At 42.4% G+C, this 27,887-nt stretch overlaps 2 protein-coding genes across 9 annotated transcripts in view; one reads left to right on the top strand and one right to left on the bottom strand.

Moving 5' to 3' along the window:
• Window positions 1–249: 249 nt before the first annotated feature.
• Window positions 250–27,310, bottom strand: GPR143 (G protein-coupled receptor 143). Of its 6 annotated transcripts, XM_072332359.1 has the most exons (12): window positions 26,917–27,310; window positions 26,355–26,405; window positions 23,857–23,919; window positions 14,836–14,921; window positions 13,122–13,547; window positions 11,303–11,412; window positions 8,813–8,907; window positions 8,097–8,189; window positions 7,396–7,505; window positions 4,994–5,102; window positions 2,372–2,489; window positions 491–946 (listed from the first exon to the last, which is right to left on the bottom strand). In XM_072332359.1, exons 5-12 carry the CDS (start codon window positions 13,363–13,365, stop codon window positions 647–649), a joined length of 1,179 nt encoding a protein of 392 aa, XP_072188460.1. In that variant the 5' UTR covers window positions 13,366–13,547; window positions 14,836–14,921; window positions 23,857–23,919; window positions 26,355–26,405; window positions 26,917–27,310; the 3' UTR covers window positions 491–646. The 6 variants fall into 6 exon arrangements, with proteins under 6 accessions (XP_072188469.1, XP_072188460.1, XP_072188478.1 ...); XM_072332368.1 differs by having other exon boundaries at window positions 250–946; window positions 23,857–23,916; window positions 26,355–27,310; XM_072332377.1 differs by having other exon boundaries at window positions 13,122–13,351; window positions 23,857–23,916; window positions 26,355–27,310.
• SHROOM2 (shroom family member 2) overlaps window positions 27,302–27,887 on the top strand; it is a 120,484-nt gene continuing 119,898 nt past the window's right edge. For all 3 annotated transcript variants that reach the window (XM_072332284.1, XM_072332275.1, XM_072332266.1), the window contains exon 1: window positions 27,302–27,538. In XM_072332284.1, the coding sequence (XP_072188385.1) occupies window positions 27,344–27,538 (195 nt within the window). In that variant the 5' untranslated portion in view covers window positions 27,302–27,343. The remainder of the gene's footprint in view (window positions 27,539–27,887) is intronic.

Genomic DNA, 27,887 nt, shown 5'->3' with positions numbered 1-27,887 from the left:
GTCATTATTCTGAAGCCTTCTTGGAGCCTCAGCTCCAATTCATGTCTGAATTCGTTTTAAAAGACATTCAACTCCCTAGATAAAAGCAAGCTGAAAATTAATATAAACAAGCTAAAAGAAGACTTTGACAGTGAAATTCTGTACAAGCAGGGAAATCTGTCCTTATGGCCAAGTTTGTTGTCACTCATGTTTTACTAGAGTATCAAGGGTGGAAGTTGTGTCTCAGAGCTGTAATTCTGGGAATTTTATGCTGAGCAAGGCAAAGAAGGGAAAACATTTTAAAAACCAACATATTAATAGTCTGTTTATTTAAACAAAAGACTCTTCTACTGTACGGAGGTTACAGGAGAGATTGAAAGTAAACAGATGAATCATAAGTAACATAAATCCCTGAAGAGACATACTCCTGCTAAAAGCAATCAGGCCTTTGTACCTTGCTACACATCTCCTGAAAGGCAAGTAAGGACATCGTTAACCATCATTTATCTGCATCTTACACAGTCTCACACACAAACAAAAGCTACAGGAAATTACACTGAGCCATCAGGCACAAACCAAATTCCAGAGTGAGCAATGGTTCACACAGTGCCATGCTTTTGTGAGTCTTGACAATGGGAGAAGTGAGATTCAGCTCTCCACCTATAAGCTACCAGCCCTGGTAGATGGGAGAGCTCCTGGTCAACCTGTCATCACCGCTAGTGTTACCTTCAGACAACATGCTTATAGCCTCATCAGTCTGCTGGCTATCAGTGCTTGATATCTTCTTTGAATCGTGGATGTTGCTTTGGTAGTTCACTGGTGATGGATAGTCATTGTCACCCACCGTCGATGAGGACATCGATTCCCAGGGTATTTCTCTCTTCTGCCATTTCAGGTCCACTCTCCATCCTGTCCAGCCATAGAAAGCTAATGTGAAGAGGAAGCCTTGCATCGGATTAAGAACCCCCTAGGAAAGAGCAGTGCAACACAAGTTAAATCAGCAAGCCTTCATTCTGAATTCCAACGAAACATTCTGCATGCATTAATAGCTTCCCTTACACTGAACAACTGCTGCCTTTAGAAGATGATTTTTGCATGCAAATAAGAGTGTACATTTTTCCCACTCCAGACACAAACAAAGCAGAATGAGAAACTACAACTTGTTATTTCTGAATGCTAAGGTCTTCCTTGTGAACAGCAGGCACCAAATGGCTCTCTAGCATTAATTTTAGCTGGTCAACCCCCAGTGTGTTTTTAACATTCCTTACAAGCTTCACGTTTTTTAATTCAGAAAAGCAAATATTGTACTCTTCACTAGAAGCCAAGTCAAATCTCTGAGAACAGACATTAGCACATCCAGGCAAATTTTTTAACATAGCAGCAATGGAACTGTCTGGAATTGTTGTAGATTTCTAAGCCGGTGAAAACGTCCATCAAAGTGGAATGGAAAACTGGGGAGAGACACTGAAAAAAGAAAATCCCAAGCGATATCCAAAAAATCTTCTGTTCCCACTGCTTCAGGATGTGTGACAAGTCAATGGTTTTAGAGGTTATCATTCTTCTCACAGGAAAATCATAACTTTTTTACAGCCAGTTTAAATAATAGCTCGGTTGGTAGAGCTGACTGTGTGCTCTCCCAGTGAGCAAGAGTAAGGTCCCTGTCATACAAATGTGTTCAGTCCTTGTCAGGAAGAAGGCTGCAACAAATCAGTTGCATCGCTTAACTTTCCAATATCAGGCAGCTCAAGAGCTTAAGTGCAAAGAGCATGTTCAGGCTTCACAGGTATTTAACAGCTTCAGAATAAACTTTCTTGAAAAGGGAACCTGCAGTATCACTTTTGTAAAACCCCTTTTCAAATATTCCAACAGAAAGAGAGAAAAGGGGAGAATACAGGAAGAACGCAGTAACTTATAGCTATATTCTGGTGCACTGCTTTTAAATTCCACCATGTACTTTCCCCTATTGGCTGTCCAAGTGTTACAAGATGTTATTATTTCTTATGAGTCATTAATAAAGAAAACTATAGTTACAGGCAGACTATTAGCAAATAATGCCCATTTTGTGGGCAAATCTTCAAGAAACATGAGCTAAAATTCGCAGCTTGTCTTACACCAGGGGTTACAAAGGGTAGAGCATTAATCATTGCAATGGTCTGTTCTGGATCTTAAAATGGGTAGCAATCACTTATCTTGTAAATGGGAGAAAATCTTGAGCTTTGGTACTTTTTAAGCAAAGTTTGTGTGTTCCCAGTGACCGCTCCTTCCTTTCTCTTACTCTTGACTTTTCTTCCCTGATTTTCTGAGTGTTTCCCCAAAACCCACTACACCGATGCTGTTCCACGAGTCTTACAGAAGTGATTTCAAAGACTAAGAAATACCATGGTTGACCTACCATTATAATCCATGTGATCAGTGCAGCACTTCTAATGTTTTTCAAAGGTGTTTCATTGATATCTGGCTGCATTTCGAGATAGAACAAAAGGCTCTCGTTGATGATATTAGATGACCAGCTATTGCAGGAATAATAAGGACAAAGAGAACAAAACAGTGATATGTATAAATGTAGGTATATGTAAAACACAAATTAGTTACAAATTATAGAAATTAGGAACCTTAATAAGGAAAGTGATTTTTTTTATTATTATTATTATTAGTTTTTAACATTAAGTCTCAATGTGAAGGAACTCATAGCTCTCTCTGAGCCTACGATCAGAGAACAGACTCTTACTTCCCAGCCCAGGCATAGACAAAGAAATCCATATACCCAAACAGAATTAAACCTGATCATGTGAGCTTACTGCACTGAGATTATAAACAACTTTGATCCACAATGGGAACATTACAGACAGTGACTTCTTTTGCTTGTGTCTTGACAGTACAATACAGTTAAAGGAATACAAACATATGCATACACGCTACAAAAGGCTGTATAAACTCCAGCATCTCTAAAATTTCAGGGTGATATTTGAGTAGATTTTCAAACCATCTATTAATAAAAATCTACAAAATAAAGCTAAATTTGACCTTGAAAATGCCATTAAATTTTAAAAATAAGGGTAATTTCTTTTTCTGAAGTAGGATGAGCATAATTAAGCCTCATCCTCCAAGAGAAAATGAGAATATGATATGCTAAATAAAGGTTATAGTCAATGGTTGTAATTTCTTGTGACTTCTAAGCAATCAAAACAGATTTTCCGCATATTTCTACTGGCGCGTCAGGGAGGAAATGACCAACATCCATAATCACACTTTCTGAAGGGATTTAGCCAGATCCTATGTTATTTCACAGTCTAAAATCTTCTGCTTATCCCTCCCAAATATACAGGTTTCTCTTCTACCCCACATTGATCAAAATTTCCTTGACTGACTCATTTCCTTTTTTGACCCCTGGGATGGAACAGCATCTCCCCTAAGCTTCTAAGATGGTATTGTCTCAGACTTTGTACAGTAACCACTGAAAGAGTTTTTACGCTCTAAAGCACACGTTTTATCAACAGAAAACAAAACAAACAAACAAAAACAAACCCTAGAACAATGTGTTTTGTTTATTCGGGGTTTTTTGTTTGTTTGTTTGTAATATGAAAATTTATAATGAGACAAAAAGGAAATAAACAGTCAAGCCCACTGTGTCCATGAGGAGTTGCTCCTTTCTTTCATGCTTGCTTCCAGACCAGCAAGCTGACCACAGTCCCTTAGGTTGTAACACACTTCTGTGGTGCCTCTGGGCTCCAGTATAATGTTCTTTCTTTCTGCAACCCTGGAAGCCTAGATAAAACTCTGCTCCTTGTTATTTACAGCAATTTCCAGCATGCCACGCTTCAGGCTGCTGCCAGTGTCCCTGCTCCCACTGGCTACCCCACCCTGCCCAGCAGAAACTTCTTTCCTGAGAAATGACCATAGTTTCCCTCCAGAGCACTCAAATATACAGCAGCAAGGACAAAACAAAAAAGCAGCCTTTCTCCCTATCCAGCCTTTTAAAGCAATGAAACGTGCATTAATGGAGCCATGTATGAAAAAATCAAATACTTGTACAGACCGTGAAATTTGGCCAAGTCTTTCCACTACTCCTAGGCTGCTTCCTTCCTCCTTCCCTTGTTTGTGTTATCCACGTAGGTGGTGAACACTTTCCAGCAGTGACCACGTCTTGCTAGATCACTGTAGACACCCATGTAACTTGGATCACTCCCTCATCTGGTGCCTTTACTGCTACGTGATGATTGCAAGACTGCTCTTAAGCAAGACTTCTTTCAGTTCTCTCAGTTTTGCTGAGTGCATCCAACACCTTCATTCCCATCCACCTCTGCAGCATCATTCACACTGGATGATGCTGCTAGAACAGAAGTGCAGGGAATCTGGGCATGAGGTAAACACTGTCTCTCCTTCCCCACCTTCATTGTGCCCTTCTTCCTCCCCTCCCTGCCCTACCAGAAACTGCTGATTTCATGGAAGTAGGTGGAATATCAGAAAAAAGATCAGATGACAAGAAATTTTGCACACAACACACAGAGATTTCCTTTCTGGTGTGTAAGTCTGTATTTCCAGCCAACATTCTATATTTGTTTCACACACTTGAGATCTGCAGACCGTAGAGATGATGCATCATATAATCATAACCAGAGCCCTGAGGCATGCCCTAGAAGTGTATTTATTGTAAGTTTTCAATGGCATGTTTGACGACAAGAGTGTAGAGTGAGCTCTGGGGAATCTTGCTGCAGTTTCAGACAGCTTTAGGTTGTATCCAGACATACATATATATATATATATATATATTTTCCTATTGTTTCTCAGTGTCACTGTTTTCCTGTTGGTTTAACATTTTTATCACTTCCTTGCAGCCTTGTGATGCTACGTGAGTGATTCAGCTAGTCTGTGAACTAGTTTAGAACTGTCTTCCTTAGGAACTTTCCCTTCCAACCATAAAGACAAGCAAATGAAGTAACTCATCCAATTCTGTTCTTGTCCCCAGTTGCTTCCAGCTGGGAAAACACAGGTTAAAACAAAATGCACCTCTTACCAAACAACGAATACCAGCATAATCTTGAAAAAGCGCATCTGGATCTCTGTCCCCAGCCGTCTCTCATTCTCCGTGTAAATCCCTTGTCTCCCTTTCAGTAAAGAGGCAACTGGAGAGTATAAAGTTGTGTTCATTAATGTACATACATCTCGTTATTTATAGGTACAAGGATACAGAAAACAGATGTCTGTAAAGAGGGAACAAAGGAACCAATGGGTTTGTCTCCAGCAGCAAATCTCATACATAGCCTAATCCTAAAGGAAAAGAAGCACAGCCACTAAGGATTCCTGAGGTAGGTGGTATCCCACCAGCAGCTTTTTTCTTCTCTCAGTCCCATTGAAAACAGAAAATAGTATGGTCAGCACACTTCTCTAGCAAAAAGTGCTACGCTTCTCTATGATGTGCGTGACATAAGCATGTATTTATTATGTGATGTTCAGGCTAAGACAGAATACAGTCAACACTGTTGTACACTCCATAGGTAATTGTGCCATGAAGACACCATTGGCTACTACGTCTCAAGAACCTGAAACAGTGCCACCAACAAAAATAGACAGATAAACAACATACTACTCAGATATCACAAGGAAACGACAGAGCTACTAACACAAACATACTCATTGTGTATTTTCCCATAAGAGAAACAAACTTTGAGAGATTATCCAATTCACTCTCAGCCCCTAAACACTGCAGTTATAGCAAGGTATGGCTGTTCACCTTGCTGAGAAATCAGGAACACACAAAGAATTCCTCAGCCAAGCAATTCTAGTGCTCCATCTGTCCTAAACATTTTTTGTTGCCTTGCTACTTCAACATCCTTTCTTTAAGTTGAAGCTTAATGCTTCTGATACTGTTCTCTACAGTCAAGGAGGACCTATGTTTTTAAGAAACAGCTAAATTCCCACTTTGGTACATTCTACAGATCTCATGATGCAAATCTTTGTTTATTTGTTTGTTTGTTTGTTGTTTCCATGTTGCTTTTCTTCATTACTTTCCTTAGACGATGAAGAGAAACTGCAGGCTGTTTGAGAAAACTGCGCTGGCAAGACTTCAGAACAAGGAGACATAAGACATCATTTTTAGGAATGCTTATCATCTGAATGAGGAGCTCCGAGATATGGTTTAGTGGTTTGCTGTAGCTATGGTAATGGGAGGACAGTTAGACTAGATGATCTTGTAGGTCCTTTCCAACCCTGTGATTCTATGATTCTATTTCTGAAAGTACGAAACAAAATTTGATCCTTAGTGCCTACATTTGCAGGTAGCAAAGGTAATGCAGGTACAAATATTAAAGTAGCCGTACAGGTAGGCACTTAAGCCACAGAGTCTGCCAGAGAACATATGAACCAATGTGCACATACCAACAAAATGCACACATACATAAACACACATGGATGTATGTCACGTTAGAGCACAAACATTTATTATTTATGTTTTCATTGAAGACCTTTGCAACTGCCTGTAGAAAATGTGTTGTCCTCTCTTCTATAGGACATGCTAAAGAAGGTAAGTTTACTGTTTATCAAACTACTTATTTCAATACACTCAAAAAAGTCTATGCCTTCAAACCATACAAATATAGCAGCTAATGCAGAGTGGAGAAGTCAGCTTACTGACTGTTTCTACAGACTGCAAAACATCAATTACAGGTAGTTTTGATTATTTAAAGTTCAGGCTAAAGCTTATCTTTTCCCTATAGAGCATTTTGGTCCCAGCCTTTGGAGGTAACACTTGTTTTCTGTTTGCTCATGCATAGAGACATTATTCTAAACTGAAAAAACAAAAAACAAAAAAAATTATCCTGTATAAATTAGGGAGAGGCTTGCTGAGCGCTATCTCAGAAATGCAGGTTACAAGACTGAGATAATATAATGATGCAAATATGGTTTGTCTTTTGTACTGAGTATGTAGCACTCTGGGACTTAGAGATAAGTGAAAAAAAAAATAATAGAAGGTACCTCAATAAAGGTAATTATCTGCATTTCAGTATGCAATTGGTACAGTGTTGTCTACACCTATAAAACTTGGCAGTATAACATCAGCAAAAATAGGTGGATATTCTACACATAAAATATATTAGAAAATATTCCTTGGATTTTGTCAGCTCTTCCTTTCGTAATGGACATTACTGAGGAATGCAGTGCAGATGGGATGAAGACTAAATTCAAAACACAGAGTCTTCTGTTGTTGTTCTTAGATATTAAATGTGTAGATTAAAAGTATGAATTCAGGCACTGAAAACATCCAGCACTGATCATATTACATTAAAAGAATTCATTGAACTTGTTCCTTTTTGACTTAATGAGGATCCCACATCCTTAGATACATGGGCATGACTTTTTACATTATTCCTATTTTGCTAAATAAGATGTACGCATTCATGCTGGCCATTAGGAACATACCTGCTGTCACTGTCCTTCTGAACAGGACTGGGTTGACCACCAGCACCAGCAGGAGTGGGGCATAGGTTGTGATGTAATGTGGGATTGCGTGCTCCAGGCCTCTTTCACAGCTGAGAATAAAATTATTAACACATTATTCGTTATTTTCTTTCCACATACAACAGTCTCAGCTATTTCACCAGTGTCATCTTTAACTAAAACCAAAACCAACCAAACAAAAAAACAAATATGAAAGAAATTAACCAAACAGGTGCTAAACTTTTAATTCTCAAATTTCACGACCAAGTCACATGGGACACAAAGTTGATTATTAACTCGCACCATCTGTGACTTTTCCTTGGATTTAAAGGAGTAAATACAAAGCTGAAACCAGGAGCAGGAGAACAGGAGTGGACCAATATTTAATGCCCGCAGTGGCCCTGTGCACTATGTCACCTTCCTGAGCCTTGTGACCCTGCAGTGGCTCACAGCAGGAGCTGCACCACAGCACTGAAATGCATTGCAGGGCATGAAATGTCTGGGAGGTATCTTCAGGGCCCACCGAAACCCAGGATGCACGGATTCAGTAAGAGACACTACTCAAAGATTGAAAAAACAACCCAAAGCAGTATTTAGATGCCTGTCTCTAACATGGATGAAAAGACATCCAAACGACCACAGGGTACCATGGTTTTGGAGTCTGCTTCCATAGGCCTGCTCACCTGGAAAGGGATGGGTAGTAAAGCAGCGCAACACCCTCCACGCAGAGCAAAACTGCCAGCCCCCAGGCCATCATATGGTACAGCACGATTGTACTGGAGGAGGAAGCAGGACAAAGGTTATTAAAGACACTGACTCTCACATGGCAGTGTTAACATAGGACAGATGTGAGGTGAACAACTCTGGCAGCACATCACACTTTGGAGAACAGAAGGGATAGGGGCCTTGCAGAAAAAAGAGAAGTCCTGGCAGCTGGGCAGGCTTGCACACAGTGTCATGCCCTCCAACCAGAGACCAGAAGCCTCTCCCCTGTTCCCAGATCTTCAGAAGGAAACCCTGCATCCTTCATTGCTCCTGTGGACATGACATTCAGGAACAAAGAAACTGAATAAGGGAGCCAAACAGCCAACCAAGCACCCTTCTGAAGGCTGCAGAGAACTGTCTGACTTGGAGAGTCAGACACTGCTCCCACCTGAGGGAAGTTCATACCTATGCGCTTAAAAAATCTTTCATTGCTGTTTCATATTAAGGTTAACCTGTCTGCCACAAAAATGAGTTTGAAGCACTTAGAACACCACTCACACAGATCATTATCCGGTAACCATGTGAACATCACATGTTTGCACAGACTTCATTTATGCCCTCAGATAGCTGCATGCAAACACAGATGTACAGCACAACAAGTAAAATAAGACATTCAGAGCTTTAATTCTAGTACCTCAGTCCCGCAGATCTTCTTACCACCAAGTAAGAATCGACAGCATAGCAAAATAACCACCAGAAGCCAGCACTATATAACAGCTGGATCCACATCTGCAAGAAAAAAAACCAAAAGGCAAATGTCACAGCTGCTTCTCAAACATTGCTGGAGGTGAGGGGGGACTCAAACCTTCTGCCTGGGGATTTGTTATTTAACTTTTCCAACTGAGATTTGTGAGGTATGAATTCTTACTCAAAACTGCAGTAGTGCTGTAGCCAAAGGATCTGCTCCTAGGTAAACTGAGCAGTTTGCCTTCAAAGCTTTTCCAGTTGTTTAGAAAACCTGGTGTTTGTTTACATCTCCAATCTTAACCCTGAGTGGCATGAATGAAGTCTAAAGTAAATGACTAAACAACATTTTAACTTCAAAGATTAGTAATAAACATTTTCTTTAAAATAATTGATATAACATTTTAGAAAAAAAAATAATAATCATTTTTCAGTAGCTGAGGCATGAAAATATAACTGAGGTCTGCCATCACCACAGTGTGCCCCTGTATCGTGGGTTCTGTGTGTGATGGGTATTTTATTCACATACAATAACTTGAGTTGGTGTTACAACCAATAAAGATGATATGCAGAAAAATACCCAACACTGTCCATACTGAACTCCATAGCTAAGTTTTACAAAAATCCAAAGGAAACAATCTCAAGACAAGTTAAATTCCACTGCATTTTTGAGCTGACCCTATACATTTTTTCCCATGAGCCTATAGAAGATAACTGACCTTTCTTAGACTCTGTTTATAAATTCCAAATCTTTTCCTGACAGGAGCTGGCTATTTGTAATGGTCTGGGACTATTTTAATATTCAGATTAACTTCCCTTTGAGGCCTGATTTCAGCTCTTATCTGAATATCCTTTGCCACACATCCATAGTAGCATCCTTTTACACCTGGAAACCAACATGCTTGTTACTGAGCCAGGCATCAGTGACTTGAGTTCTACCATTCCTTCTTCTACCGGTAAATCAAGCTGGGAAATACTTGCATACAACAAGGGCATAGTTCCTACATCTAGCCATTTGTGACATGAATTGTTCAGTATTTAACCAAAATGCTATGACGTTTTAATAATATACAAGTCAGAAAATAAAATTTCAGTTTTCCTGCTAGTGCACTTTATTCACAGCACCCACTATGTAACTCAATCTGCACCATTACATGTTTGCTGCAGTTAAGAAATGGAGAATTTACCATATATAAACATATACATACAAAAATAAACTGTGAGGTCTTTCCACACATAAATTCCAACATAGTCTAGACGGTCGCCAAAAATAATACAAAGCAGATGCACCTAAACACCAACATTTTCCTATGCTATCTAGCTTCTTGCAAATTGCCACATCTTGCTATAGAGTATCCATCAACAGATCAGAGGGTCTCATATGAAGGAGACGCTTCAGGGCCTCACTGTTTGGAATTTCATTGACTTGTGCATAAATGAAATAAAACAATAGCACCAGAAGAAACCTAAAATAGAACCAGAAACGTTTTATTAACTCACATGAGAATACGTTAGGGGAAGTAGGGTCATTTTTCGTTCCAATATAATTAAATATAAGTTTAGCAAGTGACTCAAACTGCAGCACTTTCCTTGAGCCCAAGAAAGGGAAAAATAGAAATTGTGGTAGACCGCAGTGCTGCTTGCCATTTAACCTGAGATCAAAATGAAAAACAAACAGTCTGCGTACAGCATCTCTGTCACTGCTTTAAGATATTACTTTCTGTGGTAAGGGCCAGAAAGTGAAACTTAAGACATATGGAAACGTGGTTTTCAAATAGGGCATTCCTGCTGCAAGATATTGATGTTGGCGGTTTCACCTTCCTTTAAGGAAAAAAAGAAAGAGAGAGAGAGAGAAAAAAACACTTTCGTATCTCACAAGCATAAGTTGAACATGTATGATGAAAAACTGAGAACTGATAGGTGTGTACAATTGACACTCACTTCTGCCATTATGTCTGAAATTGTCATTGTTTTGGCATATGAAATAAAGCAAGTCACACTTTGGCACATCTTACTTAATAACTACGAGAGCTGAATAGTTTTATTTATATGCAGCATGTTCTTTTCTATATTGCAAACCTTGACTTGTTATGCTACTACCATTATTGCTGCTGTGTGAATTCCTTGGCTACCCTACATTCCTACTGAGCTGAGGAAACTGGCATAATTATCTGTGTTTTAGTGGGAAAAAAAACAAAACAAAAAATCAAGATGACATTTCTCTTGTACAGTAAGCTCAGGTCTTATACCTCAGGCAATAGTGTGATTATGTTACTTAAAATTTGCACTTTGTAATGCATTTACATTTTCTTATTCTATGTTCCTTAATCCAGAATCCACATCAGGAATTTAAGGAAATTTTAACTCCCTTTGGGACACAGTATGTTGCCTTTTGGATCCTGCGTGAGCAAAGCAAGCAGGATTGTACCCCTGTACCTACCGCACTGCCCACGCAGAAGGCAGAGGGCCACACATCAGTCCCGTTGGTCACTGAGATGTTGGCAACAAAGCTCGGGAAGCCCAACCAGACACTCGATCTGAAGATCACACCTAAAGAGAAATGCATGAGTGCTCTGTGCCTGTCAGCATGATTGCAGTCACATGCTTACTGCCGGTCGCATGTTCTGCACTGTGGCCTGGATTCTGCATGCTCACAGGGCTGTGGCTATTGGGGTGTGCAGTGCAGGCCAGATGCCAGGGTGAGGGCTCACAGGAAGCAGCCGTGAGCCTGGTGGACTCGCCACATCATGCCACAAAGATCTAAGCCTCATTTATCTACAGATACTGTCATACACTTCCCTAAAGGCAATCAAGTGGCATTTAATGTATTGGCATTGCCAGGAACTAACAACTTACAATTTAACTTGCAGATATTCGTATTGCTAATGGTCATTTCTCTACAACTCCTCATTTCAGAGAAATGCTATTTAACACTTTTCTCTGTCTTCCTTTTTACAAGCAGTTCTTTTCCTCTCTGTCAAGGGGCTGAAAAAAGCATGGTTTCACTATTAGGTAAGAACAACACTGACTTTTTGCATGAACTCAGTTTGCTGCTGAAATTTAGTGGGTCTGTTCAAAATAGGCCCTAAGGCACCAACACACAGCACCAGCACACTGCGCTTCCCACCCTCCAAGGTGAATCTAATTCAAGGACAATTGCGGATCAATAGTTTTAATTTGCCTGTGAAAGAAGAAAGGAGAAAAATAACTTTATTTACTGCTGGCGTTATCGGATTGAGATTAGGAAAAATGTATTCTCTGAATGAGTGGTCAGGCACTGGAACGAGGTGCACAGGGAGGTGGTGAAGACACTGACCCTGGAGGTGTTCAAGGAACGTATAGATGTTGTACTGAGGGACATGGTTAGTGGGGAAATATTGGTGGTAGGTGGACAGCTGGACTAGATGATCTTGGAGGTCTTTTTTGACATTGGTGATTCTGTGGTTCTGTGATTATATAATTGAAAGGCCCTTTTCCAGGTGCTCTTTTGCTCTTTCCATGTCTTTCTCTATTTTCCCATCCATCGTCTGTTTTAATATTGGTACTTCTTATGTATCATGAGAAGACTTGGCTAGGTGTGAAAGTGGAAAACGTATAAAACCCTACTCCTTTCACAGGCAGCCAGAGAGACTTACAAAACCTCAGTTATCTGAGAGAAAAGATGCAAACGTGGAAAAAAACTCAGCCTTTATTTCTCCTGTGTGTGTCATGGTAATTTCTGTCTAACTTGGCAGTAAATTCCAGGGCAGACTTAGACTGCCCATCGCTGGGGGCAGGGCTCTCTGCTAAGGGTGCTTCTCCCATCCCCAAGCCCCATGCTTGATCCATGCACAGCTGTGGTTCCACGCACTATGCAGCCAGCCTTCTGTGTCCAGTTGGTATGTGAACAGTGGCACTGACTCTCTTTGAGAGGATTTACAGACACGTGCAAGTATTTTCCAAATGCAGTCCTAAGGATCAGCTAAGTTGTGAAAGTCAGCTTTAGTTATTCATTTGCTCCCTTGCCTCTGCTTCTATGCCTCCCTCTAAGCGCCAGCCAGTGCATGATTTTAATTTGAAGTAGAGATTTTGGTGAAGATTTGCCAAGAACTTTTACTTTTAAAACTTAGCTATTAAGCAAGACCTTTCCCCCCTCAAAGCCTGTCCTTTTCTCATCTCGCTCAGCCCAGACCTTTCCCTGAACACACACAGCACATTCCCAACCATCTGCCGGCAGGGCCTGCTGCAGCATGGGCGAGGGACGCCAAGATGGCGCTTACCTGAGCCTCCGAGGATGTCACACACGGAGATAAGGAGAAGAATGGTGGAGGAGGAGGAGGCTTTGGGCATCTTCCGCAGGCTCTGCCCCTTCTTCGGCAGGAGCTGCAGGATAGTCAGCAGCAGGCTGGCAGAGGCGCTGCCGATGCAGACTCCACAGAAAACCTGGGGCTGGAAGTTCATTACGAGCTGTGTGGCTGCATCCCTGTTGGGGCAGCAGTAGGTTTCTAACCTGGGAGAGGCCATGAAGCATCCAGCTGGCGGAGGGGGCCCGTGAGCAGAAGCCGCCGCTGTTGCTTCCAAAAGGCAGCGTGAGCTTTTTCTTCACCCTCCCCATTAGACCTTGGCGGTGAGAATCACGCGATTGAGGGATCATGTGCTGCTGCTGCTGGAAGTAAATCCCCTAGAGCGGCCTTTCTCAGCCTCTCCTAGCAAGGAGATCAGATCAGAACAACAACACACAGTGTAATCTGAAACATGCCCCATACTTGCTCAGAGCCATTGGCAAGAGTTCACTCAAACATTTCTGCTTGCACAGTGTGTGATACAGGAAGCTTTAAACCCATCGGAGCATTGGAGATGGCTTAAAATGAATAAGGATGGGGATACCAAAGAAGGAGCATTACATTTTAATTGTATTTCATTTTAGCCCCCTCCCACGCATTGCACTTTAATTACTGAAAACTAATTCAAAAAAATGGGCCTAGACACAATCAGCCCCAGCTTTTGCTGGGAGGAGCAGGTCTATAAATCCACACCCAAACCTAAATCTAAATTTTAGGGATCCAACCCACCCACCTCTCTAATTAAAAAGAGAAGTGCTATATCCTATCTTTGTGGAGAGAGATTACCTTCAGGAAGCCATATTAACCTCATCCCATTTAAACCACAAGCACAGAGTCTTCTTTTCAGTCTGTTTTAGCCCAGAAGTGGAAAATTCCAGGACTTCTGCTTCCACAAGAATATTTTTCTTTCTTTCTTTCTTTTATATATATATATATATATATATAATTATTATTATTATTTGTAAGGGTTTAATATGATAACAGGAATTTGACCTAAAATGTTTGTTTTTTCTTTATAAGCTAACAACATCCTTTTAGTCAGGAGTCCTGTTAGATGTAGCAGAAGATACAATCACAAATACAAAAATTAACTCTCCCTTCTCAGACACATTTCAAATGCCCTGCATCAGACCCCACAGCTCTATAAACTGTGTTTATAGGAACACATTGAGGAAATACAGAAGGGAGCATAGGTGAAGTGAACTGGATTCTAAATAACAGTTGTGGATATTATAATAAGTCCTTATAAGAATAAATGACCTAGTGTGATTTTTCTTATCTTCTAATGCCCTTGTTTATGTAATAGCAGCAATCTCAACTCCTGAATGAATGTCAGGGGGATGCTGTTTATATAGTTATGAAATACAGGCCTTAGCCAGTAAGCTTGCCTACAGCAGAGAAGTCGGTCTGGATGCCCCAGCCCTGCTCAGGCTGCAGCACCCAAAGAGCAGGATATTAGCTTACAGATCCAGGTGTCCACACATCAGCAAGTGCCGCTGCTCCCAGTGCAGTCCATAAAGATCTCTGTCCACCAATTCTAGAGCCTAGGCTTAGCCTACAGCTGTTCAGTTCTTTCCACCACCAATGTGCATGGTAAGCTGCATGGCTGAGTAGATTCTACTGGCTGTAACAGAGACTGAGGCATACTTACTGCCTGTTACAGTAGCTGAAGTAGAAGCTGACTGATCCTCTGGATGCTTTCACTGTTTTCCATCACTCAGAGATTTCACTGATCATCTGTGGATGAGGACAGGTGAGCAATCCAGATGTTATAATCCTATGCGCTGCTACTACCATGCACACAAAGAACATACTGGAGACAGCCAGACTGTGAACAAGATTGCCCTGCTCCATAACACACCTTGTTGAGGTGAGAAAGACCTATGCTCTGTTGGACTGAGGCTCTTTGGATATTGTTCCATCTCAGTCAAAGCAGCAGTGCATGGAGCTGCTACCTCTTTGTCAAGATCCTGCCCTGCACTCACCTGGCTAGCTGCGATATCAGTAAGTGTAACAGAAAATGCTTTCCTTTTTCTCCTACAAATCACTGCCTAGAAGACAATGACTGAAGCTTCATTTTCATGCAGATTCTGGTAAATTCACAATGAACTCTAAAAACCAGTCTAGAAGAAACTACTAAAACTGCTTATAAAGGAACCAGTTCCTGTGCTACTAAAGGACAAAAATTAAAAGCATCCCACAGAGACATTATTACTTAAAATAAAGGCATTGTATAACACATATACAATGCAAATACATACATAGTAAAATAAACGATGCTTGCTCTCATTGGAGGATTTCTACAGTTTGCCTGATCTATATGTGGAACAGCATTACTTTTAGATTACTAGGCAGAAAGTGAAACTGTTCCATAGAAGCTTCATTTTCATTTCATAGAACATAGAAGTTCCATTTTCTTATTTCCCTCACTATTCCTGCTGTCCTTATCCTTTAGAGCGTTTGAAAGTGTGTCCAGTTGTTCTCCTGGCCATTTGTTCTGGCTTCCAGATTGGACTTTTTAGTGTATTTTGCTTGTTTCTGCTCATCATTTGTTTCCAGTGTTCCCAACTATGGTTTTCTAGTTTGCCCATATGGATTAACCATTTAATTATTTTGACTTCTCTATCCCTTTTGTTTGTCCACCCCAAAATCACTTGCATTTCTCAACTGCATACTTACACAGTGGAGGTTAATATTTTATATCTGGCTCCCCTTTTCTCTCCACAGTTTTGCCAGCTGTGCACCCTGATCTTATTCTTTACCTCTCTGAGTGGAGGACTGCTTTTTAACTGCTTCTTCTGGATTCCTTCTCTACTACTCTCCCAACATTTGATCACACATTTTCTTATAGAGTGGTTATGTGTTTTTTTTTCATTGCACATTTGTATTGGAAACAAGGAGTGTGACCTGTGGCAGAATGGAGATGAAAAGAAAATAAAGTGATTAATGAGTGAATGGATACCTGCCATGATGCAAGCAGCTGTGTCTTTACACAGGGACATCTGAGGCTAAATAGGAGACAGATCAGCCAAACTAATGAGCCGCCCAGCATCTCAGCTGGTAAGAATGAGCTAATCTGGCCCTCACTGTTGCACTCAAAGTGTAAGAGTCACAACAGTCACAGAAATTCAAAGCTGGTTTGGCAGCCTTATACCTGAGATTACTTGGACTTCACATGATTATGAAAATGAGAGGATAAAAGCTGGAGCCAACAGCAAAAGAAACAGAAAAGAACAAGCAGAAAGAAAAGAATTATGTTGCCTTGATGAGGGACATTATGTGGTATTCAGTGCAGCTTCAATCATAGCTCCCAGATCCCTTTCTTCAGAAATTACAGACATAGTTCCCACTGACCTCAGTGGTACCAAACTGAACCTCATTTCTGCACCAAGGCAGTGTCTCAAATAACTGAATGCAGTAGCTTGAAGACAAACATTAACAGATGGACATGAAACATTCAATTAAAGTGGTCATTTAAAAAAAACAATCAAACAGATGTGTGGAGCAAATACATTGCCCAATACTGAAAGTTCCAGTCCTGTTTTTACATATTTGCAGCAATGTGTCCAAGAATGAGAAAGAAATACTGGGAAAACAAGCACATACTTCATATGCACTGCTTTCAGAAACACCCACTCACGCTCCCTTTGGACCCGGGAAATAGCACTTCTGAGGTAACAATCTGTGTGCATCGTTAAGATGAAACACAGCCTTGTCTGGCTCGAGAGGAAAACAACAGGTTTACAAAAATATGACAGGCATGTGTTTCTGTTCTTTAGGAGTGTGGTACAGCTTATGCTTGAGTATGCAGTTGCAGATATTTTAATCGCTGTTTTATTTAAGTCTGGGACTTAGCTAAGGTAGAGAAAGCAGAAGAAAATCTATAGATGTAGAGACATTATTTGTCTATGTGTACAATTCAGTGCATCTCTGACTCCATTTAAAGATCCCAATAAACATCTTTGTTATTCTGCAAATACAAAAACTATTTTATCAGTGATTCATGATCTTGAGTCTTTACTGGTCTTACACACATTACCTGGTATAACGTTTCCTAAACTGATGAAAGGTGGGCCTGTCTGCAAGCTGAATGGATGCAATAAAACCAGTCATGATCTTCCCAACAGGATCTGCAGTATGCTCTCTGAACATATAAATATTCTGTATGCTTAGCACAGTTCATTTTATCTGTACAGGCCTCCAGCAACTAGACTTACCTTATAAGAAACTGGACTACTTTTTACAGCACTTTTTACAGTCATTCCCATTGGTACCACTACAAATTTTTAGACCTAGTTTTTAAACTGGCATTTCCCTCAGTGCATAAATGAGATGAATTGGGAAATCCATACTTCTTATTTCTGCTTTCTGTAAATTTAGGCAGGAATATCAAAGCAGTGATATTGAGTGTAACATCTGTCATGATTGTAGCAGCTAGAGATTACACCAAAAGAATTAGAAGAAAAACAGTGGTATTTCCTCCTTTCCCTCTACGTTTTGAATATAAGCATATAGGTGTAAATCACTAATTTACATTTAAGGATGGGAAACGTTATTATAAAAGGATAAAAATAAATGTGTCTTCACTGCATAATGATTTTGTTTTCCTTAAGAACAAAAACATAAATACACAAAATTAGTGTACATTTGAACAACTAAGTGTGTGTATTTGACAAAAGAAATCATATTATATATATTTTATTGACTTCTTATACACCTTCTCCAGGAGAATGTTATCCTACTTTACATCTGTGAACAAGCATATGCAAATTTGTTATGGAAACTGTGCCTCTTTTGCATTAAATAAATAAGGTTTATATGGCTGAAAATCAAAGTAAGTGAATAGAAAAAAATGCATTCGGGAACTGAAGGAAAGAAAAAATAGGGATTGGAAGAACAAAATCTCCAATTCTCTATTGCAGTGTTGAGAATATTAGTCTTTGAACTTGAATTAAGATGGATTTTGTGGCCACATTTTTGGACAAATTCTACCATTAATCATTGTCATCTTTATATTAGAGATGTTGTAAAAGTAATGCCTCCCATTTTATTATGTTTGCCTACAGCATCTGAGATGGCTGTTGGTGGAATGGTAGTAGAGGCTGAATCCTCCTGGCAAAATTTCATTCAATGTTGTTGCTGTGTGACAGATGAGACATTGTTCCACACCTACACAGACAATGTAAGACACAGTTATTCCAAATCAAAATGTATTATATATGTATATATTATAGAACTCATTTCACAGTTCTTAGAAGGCAATAAAAGAAGTCTCTAAGGATCTGCAAATTTTATCCCTAAAAATGGCCAGTATGATGGCCTTGGTGAGCACCATAGCCAAATGCTGAAGCCTGGAGAAGAGAAGCCTGGAGAAGAGAAGGTTGCGGGGTGACCTCATTGCAGCCTTTCAATACCTGAAGGGAACTTACTCCCAGGAGGGGGGTAAACTCTTCGAAAGGGCTGATAATAGCAGGACTAGGGGAAATGGTTTTAAGTTAAAAGAGGGAAGATTTAGGTTGGATGTTAGGGGGAAGTTCTTTACTAGGAGAGTGGTTAGGTCCTGGAACAGGCTGCCCAGGGAGGTTGTGGATGCCCCGTCCTTGGAGGTGTTCAAGACCAGGTTGGACAGGGCTCTGGGCAACCTGATCTAGTAAAGGTGTATGTTTGGTGGCCCTGCTAGGCAGGGGGGTTGGAACTACATGATCCTTGAGGTCCCTTCCAACCCAGGTCATTCTGTGATTCTGTGATTCTGTGATTCTGTGATTCTGTGAAGGGAAAATACTGTAAGTCCAAGTGTACAGCTCAGGTACAGAGCTCAGGGTCTAGCTGTTGCTCTTCTCTGAAATCCCACAAGCATCACTGGATTTCTGTCCCTTCCAAAGGCTGCACAATTGGCAGTCAACCCCACAGCAACGTTGAACTGGGTGAAGGAAAGCTGCAACCTCCTGCTCTGCAAATTGTTGTCTGGTAGTTTCTGAAAGGAGCAGGAAGCTCAAAGGCATGCCTTAGCTGGCTCCGGGAATCAATAAGAAGCTCAACAGTAAGAACAGAAATGTGATAGTGCAGGAATCATTCTTGACTCTGCCATTCTGAAAATCATGACTTCAATGTTAGAGATGACCTTTCCAGCCTAGAGTGGAATAAGAAATGAGACCAACACCTCAGCATCCAAGTACCCTTCTGCACATGATCTTCTGGTGAGCAGCAGGGCTATTCAGTACATTATGGAATAGACTGGCTCCCTCAGATACTTTCTGGGGCCATGACCATCACAAGAAGTTGGTCAGTCCTGAAACTGCTTCAGAAAATGCAGTGTTCTGAAGGAAACCGTCTGTGTATCTATACTACTCTGTAATTCAGACTTTCGGAAAAAAAAGTTAACCTTTGGAGCTGTAACAGGAGCTGAGTTCTCACAGAAGATGGGCAATAAAAAAACCCCCATCCTGTTTCCTCAGGATATTACTAACAATGCCTCACTGCCATGAGTAAACTATCCTGGAGACAAAATCCAGGTTAATTAAGCAGTACCTCCCGCAGCAGCCTTAACCTTCCAGCTTAGAAAGGCTTATACCAGGAAAGGTAACCTGAGTGCTTACAATTTTTCTCGTTTGTATGACTTAGTGGGATTTCCTCAAACCTCCCATCAGCTGTTTAAACTTTTCTGCCTTGGACTCCAAAAAGAAGAGAGCATTTTTATTCCTTTAGTGTAAAATGTCATTGAAGTCTATAGGGAGGTGGCATGCACAGTAAGAGTTCCTGCCCCTGTGCCCCTTCCCTGGCACACTCAAACTGGCCTTATAATTCCATGAGATTTCTAAATTCCTGAATTTTGAACCTAGATTGTCACACACATTTGATGTTTCAGGGCACCCCGCTACAGTGCTGCTATTAACGACCTCAAGCTACACCCATGTCTAGATGTATGCTCACAAAGTGCTATGACCTCCACCTGGACAGGGTTCTGGTTCTGTGTAACTGCACTGAGTGCAAAAAAGCCATCTGTCATGAAGGAGTTGTGGCTATCTATAGAACACACCCAGAGATTTATTTACATATGGCTGACAGGCAGAAAAAAGGATGGTCTGTTTGGTGTTTGCTAGCAAATGAAGACAAAGTCCAAAGTGAAAAATTGTAGATTGCAAGGCCTTCGCCTGCTCTTATACATACTCTGACCTCTTGCTTTTATTTACCCTTTAAAAAGCCTATTTCGCAGCATTTCCTGCAGGCAGAAACCCTTCTGCTGGCATTTTCCCTGATCACCTCTGCTCCAGCTCTCATCTTAGAATCATAGAATCATAGAATAGTTTGGGTTGGAAGGGACCTTAGAGATCATCTTGTTCTAACCCTCCTGCCATGGGTAAGGATACCTCCTACCAGACCAGGATGTTCAAAGCACCATCCAGCCTAGTCTTGAAAACTGTGTAAAGCTGACATGTTTCTAATTTGACAAATGTGGTCCCAGAGTTTAAATGCATTAAAGATTGCTTGTCAGCCTCTGAGGCCACATTGCTCAAGTAATTAAACCCTGCTGTTTACTTGATTTGTAAAATTATTGCCTGATATCCTGTAATATGATTTGACAAAGGCCCCCGACGCAGGAACTGGAAGAGGTATACAGATAGCAGATGCACCATGGCCTTGCACATGACTTAACCTGTAAGTGAACTTGACTGCCAGCGGAAAACCCCAGTCCTAGGGAAATCTGGTTACCTGTTCACCTGGTCTTGTTAGCTTTATGTTGTCTTCTAATTCTACCATGTGAGGAGTAGCTCTTTTCCTTTTATTCTTTTATTTGATTTCTAATCTTGTAATCTTGCAAAATCATGTAAATGTTAACTCTTGAAGCATGTTATGGATTATAGGAATCCATGTTGGTCTCCTTTGTCAATAGGTTTAATAGTTTTCAGGAGCTAAGCAGAGAATATTGTTAACAAATTATGTGTTTTTTTCTCTTGGTCATTCACAGCCACAATTTGTTCCACAGTGAGCTCTCGTACCTTCAGAAAACTGTTTGAGGTATCACAGAATCACAGAATGACCCAGGTTGGAAGGGACCTCAAGGATCATGAATCTCCAACCCCCCTGCCTAGCAGGGTCACCAAACATACACATTTACTAGATCAGGTTGCCCAGGGCCCCGTCCAACCTGGCCTTGAACACCTCCAAGGACGGGGCATCCACAACCTCCCTGGGCAGCCTGTTCCAGGGCCTAACCACTCTCCTAGTAAAGAACTTCCCCCTAACATCCAACCTAAATCTTCCCTCCTTCAACTTGGATACATTTCCCCTAGTCCTGCTATTGTCAGCCATTTCAAAGAGTTTACTCCCCTCCTGGGTGTAGGTTCCCTTCAGGTATTGAAAGGCTGCAATGAGGTCACCCCGCAGTCTTCTCTTCTCCAGGCTGAACAAGCCTAACTCCCTCAGCCTGTCCTCATAGGGGAGGTGCTCCAGTCCCCTGATCATCTTCGTGGCCCTCTTCTGGACCCTTTCCAAAATCTCTCTGTCTTTCTTGTACTGAGGGCTCCACACCTGGACACAGTACTCCAGATGGGGCCTCACAAAAGCCGAGTAGAGAGGGACAATCACCTCCCTGTCCCTGCTGACCACCCCTCTCCTGATGGAGCCCAGGATCCCATTTGCTTTCCTAGGTACTAGGTGTTTGTCATGGGCTACTAGTGTGCCCCCACACAGTACTGTGCAACTGTAAAAGGCAGTACTGATTGGCTTCCTGATAATGCTCTAATGCTTGAAAACTAAGACACTATGAACATGAAGAGTGTGTCTACATCAGTGTATACCAAGTATGCCCTTGTTAGGTACAAAATTTATTTGCATCCTTTCTGGTGTTCTGTACATGCTGCTTGTGTGCGTCATTGGTGTTCAGTAGAGGTTTCTTCCCTCCGATGAAACCAGACTGAGGATCTTTGACAGCGGGACTGTGACAGGACTGTATTGATGCAATTTGAGGATACAGTGATAAAAGGAGTTCAGAGAGTAAGCTCGACCTGTGCTTTTGACTGCTTTTATTCTTGGCAGCTCACATGCTGGCTGTGCGTGCTCTCAGTCAGCTCTTTCCAAGACAAGTCTGCTGCAGCTGAATTTAGTCACAGGAACAGAGCAAATCCTGGCAAATCTGAATTAATCCCTGCCACTTTGGCTCTCATTGATTCAGTATTGCAGGTAGGAACATGGAGACTTCTCTGTCCTAGGTTTATCCCTGCAGCTAAGATCTAGACGTTGCTAAATTCATGGCTTACTTTAATTATGGAAGTGGTCCATGTCTCAAGATCCAGTACATAGAGTAAGAACTGAAAAAAAAATTTGAATCAAAAGCTTCAGAGGGTAGACATACCAGAATTTCATATGAAATACTATGCTTTCACAAATTCTACCTCTATAAAAAGCCCTAGAAAAAGAACATAGAAGTATTTCTTTTTCTTCTTAAAGAACTGAAGAAGTCAACATGTATCTGAATATTTCTCTGAAAGATTAAGAACGTCTAAAGGTTTATCCAGCATTAATTATGAGCTGATGAAGCCTTATTTGCAATACAAGAGAAACAAGACATGCTTGGGAAAGCTTTTCAAAGTGTCTAAATCACAAAGGAGACATCCAGCAGGGGCTTTTCAATGCGGTATTTTTCATTCTGGGAAAATAGATCATTTGTTGAAATTAAAAGCGTTCAGCAGAACAGCATGATTATGTCGAATTCATCAGAAGGAAGATGGAAGGTTTCCAAAATAAACCCTCCTGGTTTCCAGCTATACTAGGATGTCTGTCTGTCTCTTGGGCTGCTACATAACCTGTTTCTCCAGGTTTCAGGACTTTCAGACTCCAGAGTAAACTGCCATTTGCTTGCCACCCCTTGAATTACTTTATAAAAAATGACATCCACTTCTATACAGGAACTTCTATCACTATTTCAGCTACTTTGGTCTTTGCGATGGTTGCTTTCAAAGACACTCAAGTTTCAGTATATGTTTCACTAAACATTCCATCAACATTACAAATAATTCATTTTTGCTACATGTACAACATATGCTTACAAACACTACAGTTTTCAGCAGTTACATTACAGACTGCTGTGCCAGCAGAATCGACATCTACAGAGAACTCTTTGGGAATAAGTTAAATCTGTAACTCAAATCTTGTGATTCCTTTTACCCCTTTAGCTGTCAGCACTCTCACTGCATTCACAGTATTCTCATAAAATTCTAGCCCCTAGAGAAAGTGTTTTTGAATCCTTCCATCTTCATTGTAGGTAGCACAGTATAGGTACATGTCTGTGTATAAATATTTCTTCCACCACTGGTGACTAAAGCAATTCTGTAGGTGATTATGTGGAGTAAGATGTGTTGGCACAATTAGCAGCAAGGCCATTTTGTCAGATGCCACTGACAGTATGTATAAGTCCATTCAGACTCTCTTCTGGAGGATGCAACCCCTTTAAATGAGCTGAAGGAAATTGTATTGTGGCCCATCTGCTCTGTTTCACAGCCTAGTATCTCAGCTTAAACTGCAGATGAACTATGCATGTCCTAGGGCATCAGTTTTCTATTTCAAATGTCTGAGGTAGAAGTGCTTTGTCTCCTCACCCAGCTGTAATGTTTGGTGGTAAGCTCCAAGAAAGCAGTGGTAACAAACAGCAGGTAATTGTAAAGGCTTAACTCACCTCAGGTCTTTACTCTGTTGAACATGAAGCAGAAGCCTCTGATGCTTTCAGATGTCTCCACTGCTGGGGGGGAAAAACAAACCAACCCAAACCAAAACAAGTTATTGTAGGTTCCAGCATAATGACGGAAAGTATAATAGCTATTCTACAGTCATTCTACAGATATCCTGCACAATTCAATGCCTTAAGGAAAAGATATGTGGTTTATAGCCATAAAGGTGAAATAGGCTGCGTCTTGACATCATATTGTGTTTGAGATTGTTCATACAAAAATCTACCACAGAGTAATCTATTCACAGTTCTGGCTGGCTCGAGGACTAAGCAAGGAATGGGTATGCTATCTGTGCAACAGAAAGCGAGCAAGCTTAATAAACGCCATATAACAAAACTTCACTTGAAATTGTTAGTTAAGCTTCAAAAACCGAGGTCTGAACGTAGATTAAACTTCAGAGTCTGAACACAGAAGCACTGTGGAAGTGGAGTTCACTGCAGAAAGCTTCTGTTAGAGAAGAGGGACTCAAAAACCAAGTTTGTGCATGGCTTAATAAAGTTTGATAGCTCCTTGTGCATGGAAGAAGGAGGCATTTGAGAGAGTTTTTAATCACTGTGAAGTAGCTTTGATAATAATAATGGCACAGATGATTACAGAAGGGAATACCGGTCATGTAATATTGGTCATTGCTCTGTCCTCAGCACGAAGAAGTCTGCTACCTGTCACTACACAGTCACATTCCCCTACCATGTATTGCTACAGAAAGTCAAGAAATAAAATTATCACAGTATTTTAAGAACAGCACAAGTACAGCTCTCCAACTGGGTTCTGAACAAGCATCAAATCCCAAAGAGAAGGAGAATATAAAATATGTGAAGAAAAATGTGACTGGTACGACTAAAGAACACATCTTGCCTTGTTCTGGCAACACTTACATGTGTGAGAAACTTGATATCTGGGTCTCTTGGTTTTCCATTTATTACATTAAAAGAGAAAAGGAAAATCAAACAAACAAAGAAAACAAAACCAACCCAGTGTCTGAATGTTCTCCTTTGGAATCTTCAGTACAGACACTAGTTCCAGACTCTTCATGCCCCAGTTTTAAAATCTGCTCTGGATTTCTCTATCATCCTTCAATACTGGCTTTATAAGACCAAGTCCAATAGGTAGAATAGTAATGAAACTCTGTAATTTCTTATGGACAACAAGAAGTTTCAGATGATGAAGAACTAACGTTTGGCGGCTGATGATGAGGGGATACAAGCAAGGAAGACATTTGTGAAAGTACAGCTATTATATTCCAATTTCATTTCAGTATGCCTAATTTTTGATACATTACATTTCAAATTATTGTTGTGCATCTTTAACCAGCAGCAACTTGAACAGTACATTTCAGCTCTTTAAAACATCTACCAATGGATTGCTGAGTATATAAATTGCTGCGTGGACAATCTGATATGCATTATAGAAACAAAACAGAAGACTACCTCAGATGAAAGAACAACTGTAAGCAGGATACAGAGAAAACTATATTTCCCGTGACCTGTTTTTTGGAGTTTTTTGTTTGTTTGTTTTGCCTTATAAACAGCATTTGTCTATACAGCAGAAAAGAATTAGAGAATAAACCTGCATGGAGATCTGCAAGTTATTTGAGCCCTCGTATATCATCATGCAATACATTGGGTTTGGTGTGAAGTATGGACTTAGCAGGAACCATGCGTAAGTTGGAGCCATTTTGGTGCCCTTCTCCATGGCCAATCACCCTCAAGTATTTCTGACCTGCCTGTATATCCTCCAGTCTGCTCCTGCTCAACTCTGAAACTATTGTTTTCTTTGTGTATTAAGAACCGTCCTGTAGGTAATATCTGCAGGCATTCTAGAAACAAATAGCTGTCTTTAGAGCAAGGCTGGATGTTTTCTGAGGAAGTTTACTGAGCTTACCTACACCCATCACGGGCATAAATAAACTGAAACAGCAGCTAGTGGGTCAGAATACATCATCACTGAGGGAACTGTGATTGTTCAGGCTGGTGAAGAGCAGGCACGGGGGAGATCTTATCTCTCTCTATGACCTGAAAGGAGGTTGTAGTGAGGTGGGGGTTGGCTTCTTCTCCCCAGTAACAGTGATAGGATGAGAGGGAATGGCCTTAAGTTGCCAGGGGAGGTTCAGGTCGTATACTAGGAAAAATTTCTTCTCAGAAAGTGTGTCAATGCATAGGAACAGGCTGTGCAGGGAGCTGGTGGGGTCACCATCCCTGGAGGTGTTCAAAAAACATTCAGATATAGCACTGAGGAACGTGGTAGGCCATGGGCATGATGGAGATGGGTTGATGTCTGGACTAGATGATCTTAACATTCTTTTTTAGCTTTGGCGATTCTATGATCATGATGGCCACTTCTAGAAGCAATGTGTGCAAACACACATACAGAACCCAGAAATCCCACTGTTTATGCTGTGCACCTTCCTGAAACAATTTCTCATACATGGAAGTATGCTGAGACTTACCAGTCTCTCAGAAGACAACACAGATTTTCCTGTTTGTGGTGATTCTCCTGTCTGGTAGTGAGAAGCAACAGTACAGCTGTGTATCGGTGCTCCCAAACTCCAGGCAAATGGACAGCGCTGAGCGTTTCAGTTTAGGCTGTTTATTCTTATTGCGGCTTTCCCACAGGCACCCTTTACCTGCCCTATCCCGATCCGACCGCTGACCCGAGTCCAGCAACCCCCCCGGCCGGGCCCTCTCCTCAGCCCTCCCGGACCCGCAGCCGCCGCTAGAGGGTCGCGTAGGGGCAGCGCACTCGGATCCGGGCTCCTCCCGCCCCGCAGGTGGCGGAGCCGTTACGGGGAGGGGAGCAGCAGCAGGGCGGGCCCGTGGGCAAGCACCGCCCCCGGCTGCCCCTCTCGTCCCCCTCCGCGCTGCCCTGCCCTCCACATTGCCCGGCTCCAGCAGCCGGCCCTCCCCCAACACGGCGGCGGAAAGCACCTCCTTCCGCCACCTGGCACCGCGAGGGCAGAAGTGCCGCGGCTACAGGCTGCCCCTTCCCGAGTTGGAGTGTCGGGGCTCCACCTGCTCGCCGCTTTGCTTGAGCACGGGGCTGGCTGGCGGACCCCTCGCCGCCTCCTTTGTCTGGCGGCCACCCAGGGGCCGCTCCTCTTCCTCCTCCTTCTCCTCGCCCCGGGGTCGTCCCTTTGGAGAGTGAGGGGAGAGCGGCTCCCCGCGAGGTACAGCAGGTTTCGCCCTCGCGTCGGGGTGCGAGGCGGCAGAACCTCCTCCCGCCGTCCCAAGTTGCCACAAGTTGGAGCCGGCCCCCCGCCGCCGGGCTCCGGTATCGGAGTGAAACAATACCCCGGGCCGAGGGAGGAGGCGGGGGCGGGGACAGCTCTCCGACCGCCGATGGGGCCGGGCCGGCCGGCGCAGCGGGGCGGGTAGCGGTGGGGCGGGCTGCCGCCGGTAGAGGCACGGCCCCGGCCCCGACGGGCGGCGCGGGGGCGCCATGGAAGACGTGGGGCTGCGGAGCGGGCGGGAGCGGCTGCCCGGCGCCGTGCTGGTAGAGCCCGTGGTACTGATGGTGGAGCAGCGGGCGGCCGAGGGCTACAGGCTGGTGGAGGTGCTGCTGACCGGCGGCGCGCCCTGGGGCTTCACGCTGAAGGGCGGACGGGAGCACGGCGAGCCCCTCATCATCACCAAGGTGAGGAGGAGGACGAGGGAGGGTGGAGGTGCGGCTCCATGTTGGGCACCGTTGTCCTGCGGCTCCGGCGAGTCGGGGCCGGGCCCGCACCTGCGGCGGTGGCAGAGGGCCCGGCCTGGCCGCGCTGCTCTCTCTCGGGCCGCCTCCCGGCAACGCAGGTGCTGCGGAGGACACGCGTTCCCGTTAGCGCCTGGCTCGGTGAGCGCCGGGTGTTGAGCCGGCTCAGCGGAGTGCGTCGAGGGAGGCTTTAGGACAACAGGTTGTTGCGCAGCGTCCAACAAAAATGTTGGAGCTTCGAGGGCACGGGTCTTGTTTCCCGTTTCTACTCAGTGAAGTAGGTGCGAGCGCT

The sequence above is a fragment of the Excalfactoria chinensis genome, chromosome 1 (genome assembly GCF_039878825.1).
Source record: "Excalfactoria chinensis isolate bCotChi1 chromosome 1, bCotChi1.hap2, whole genome shotgun sequence".
NCBI lineage: Eukaryota > Metazoa > Chordata > Aves > Galliformes > Phasianidae > Excalfactoria > Excalfactoria chinensis.
This window is presented reverse-complemented; position numbering and strand designations above follow the sequence as displayed.

Coding starts and splice junctions, on each gene's coding strand:
- GPR143 (XM_072332368.1), bottom strand. CDS start 13,365: ATGGCCTCTCCCAGGTTAGAAACCTACTGCTGCCCCAACAGGGATGCA. Junction 8,908..11,302: donor CCTTCTGCGTGGGCAGTGCG/GTAGGTACAGGG, acceptor TTTTTCTTGCAG/ATGTGGATCCAGCTGTTATA. Junction 947..2,371: donor TGATCACATGGATTATAATG/GTAGGTCAACCA, acceptor GCTCTTTCCTAG/GGGGTTCTTAATCCGATGCA.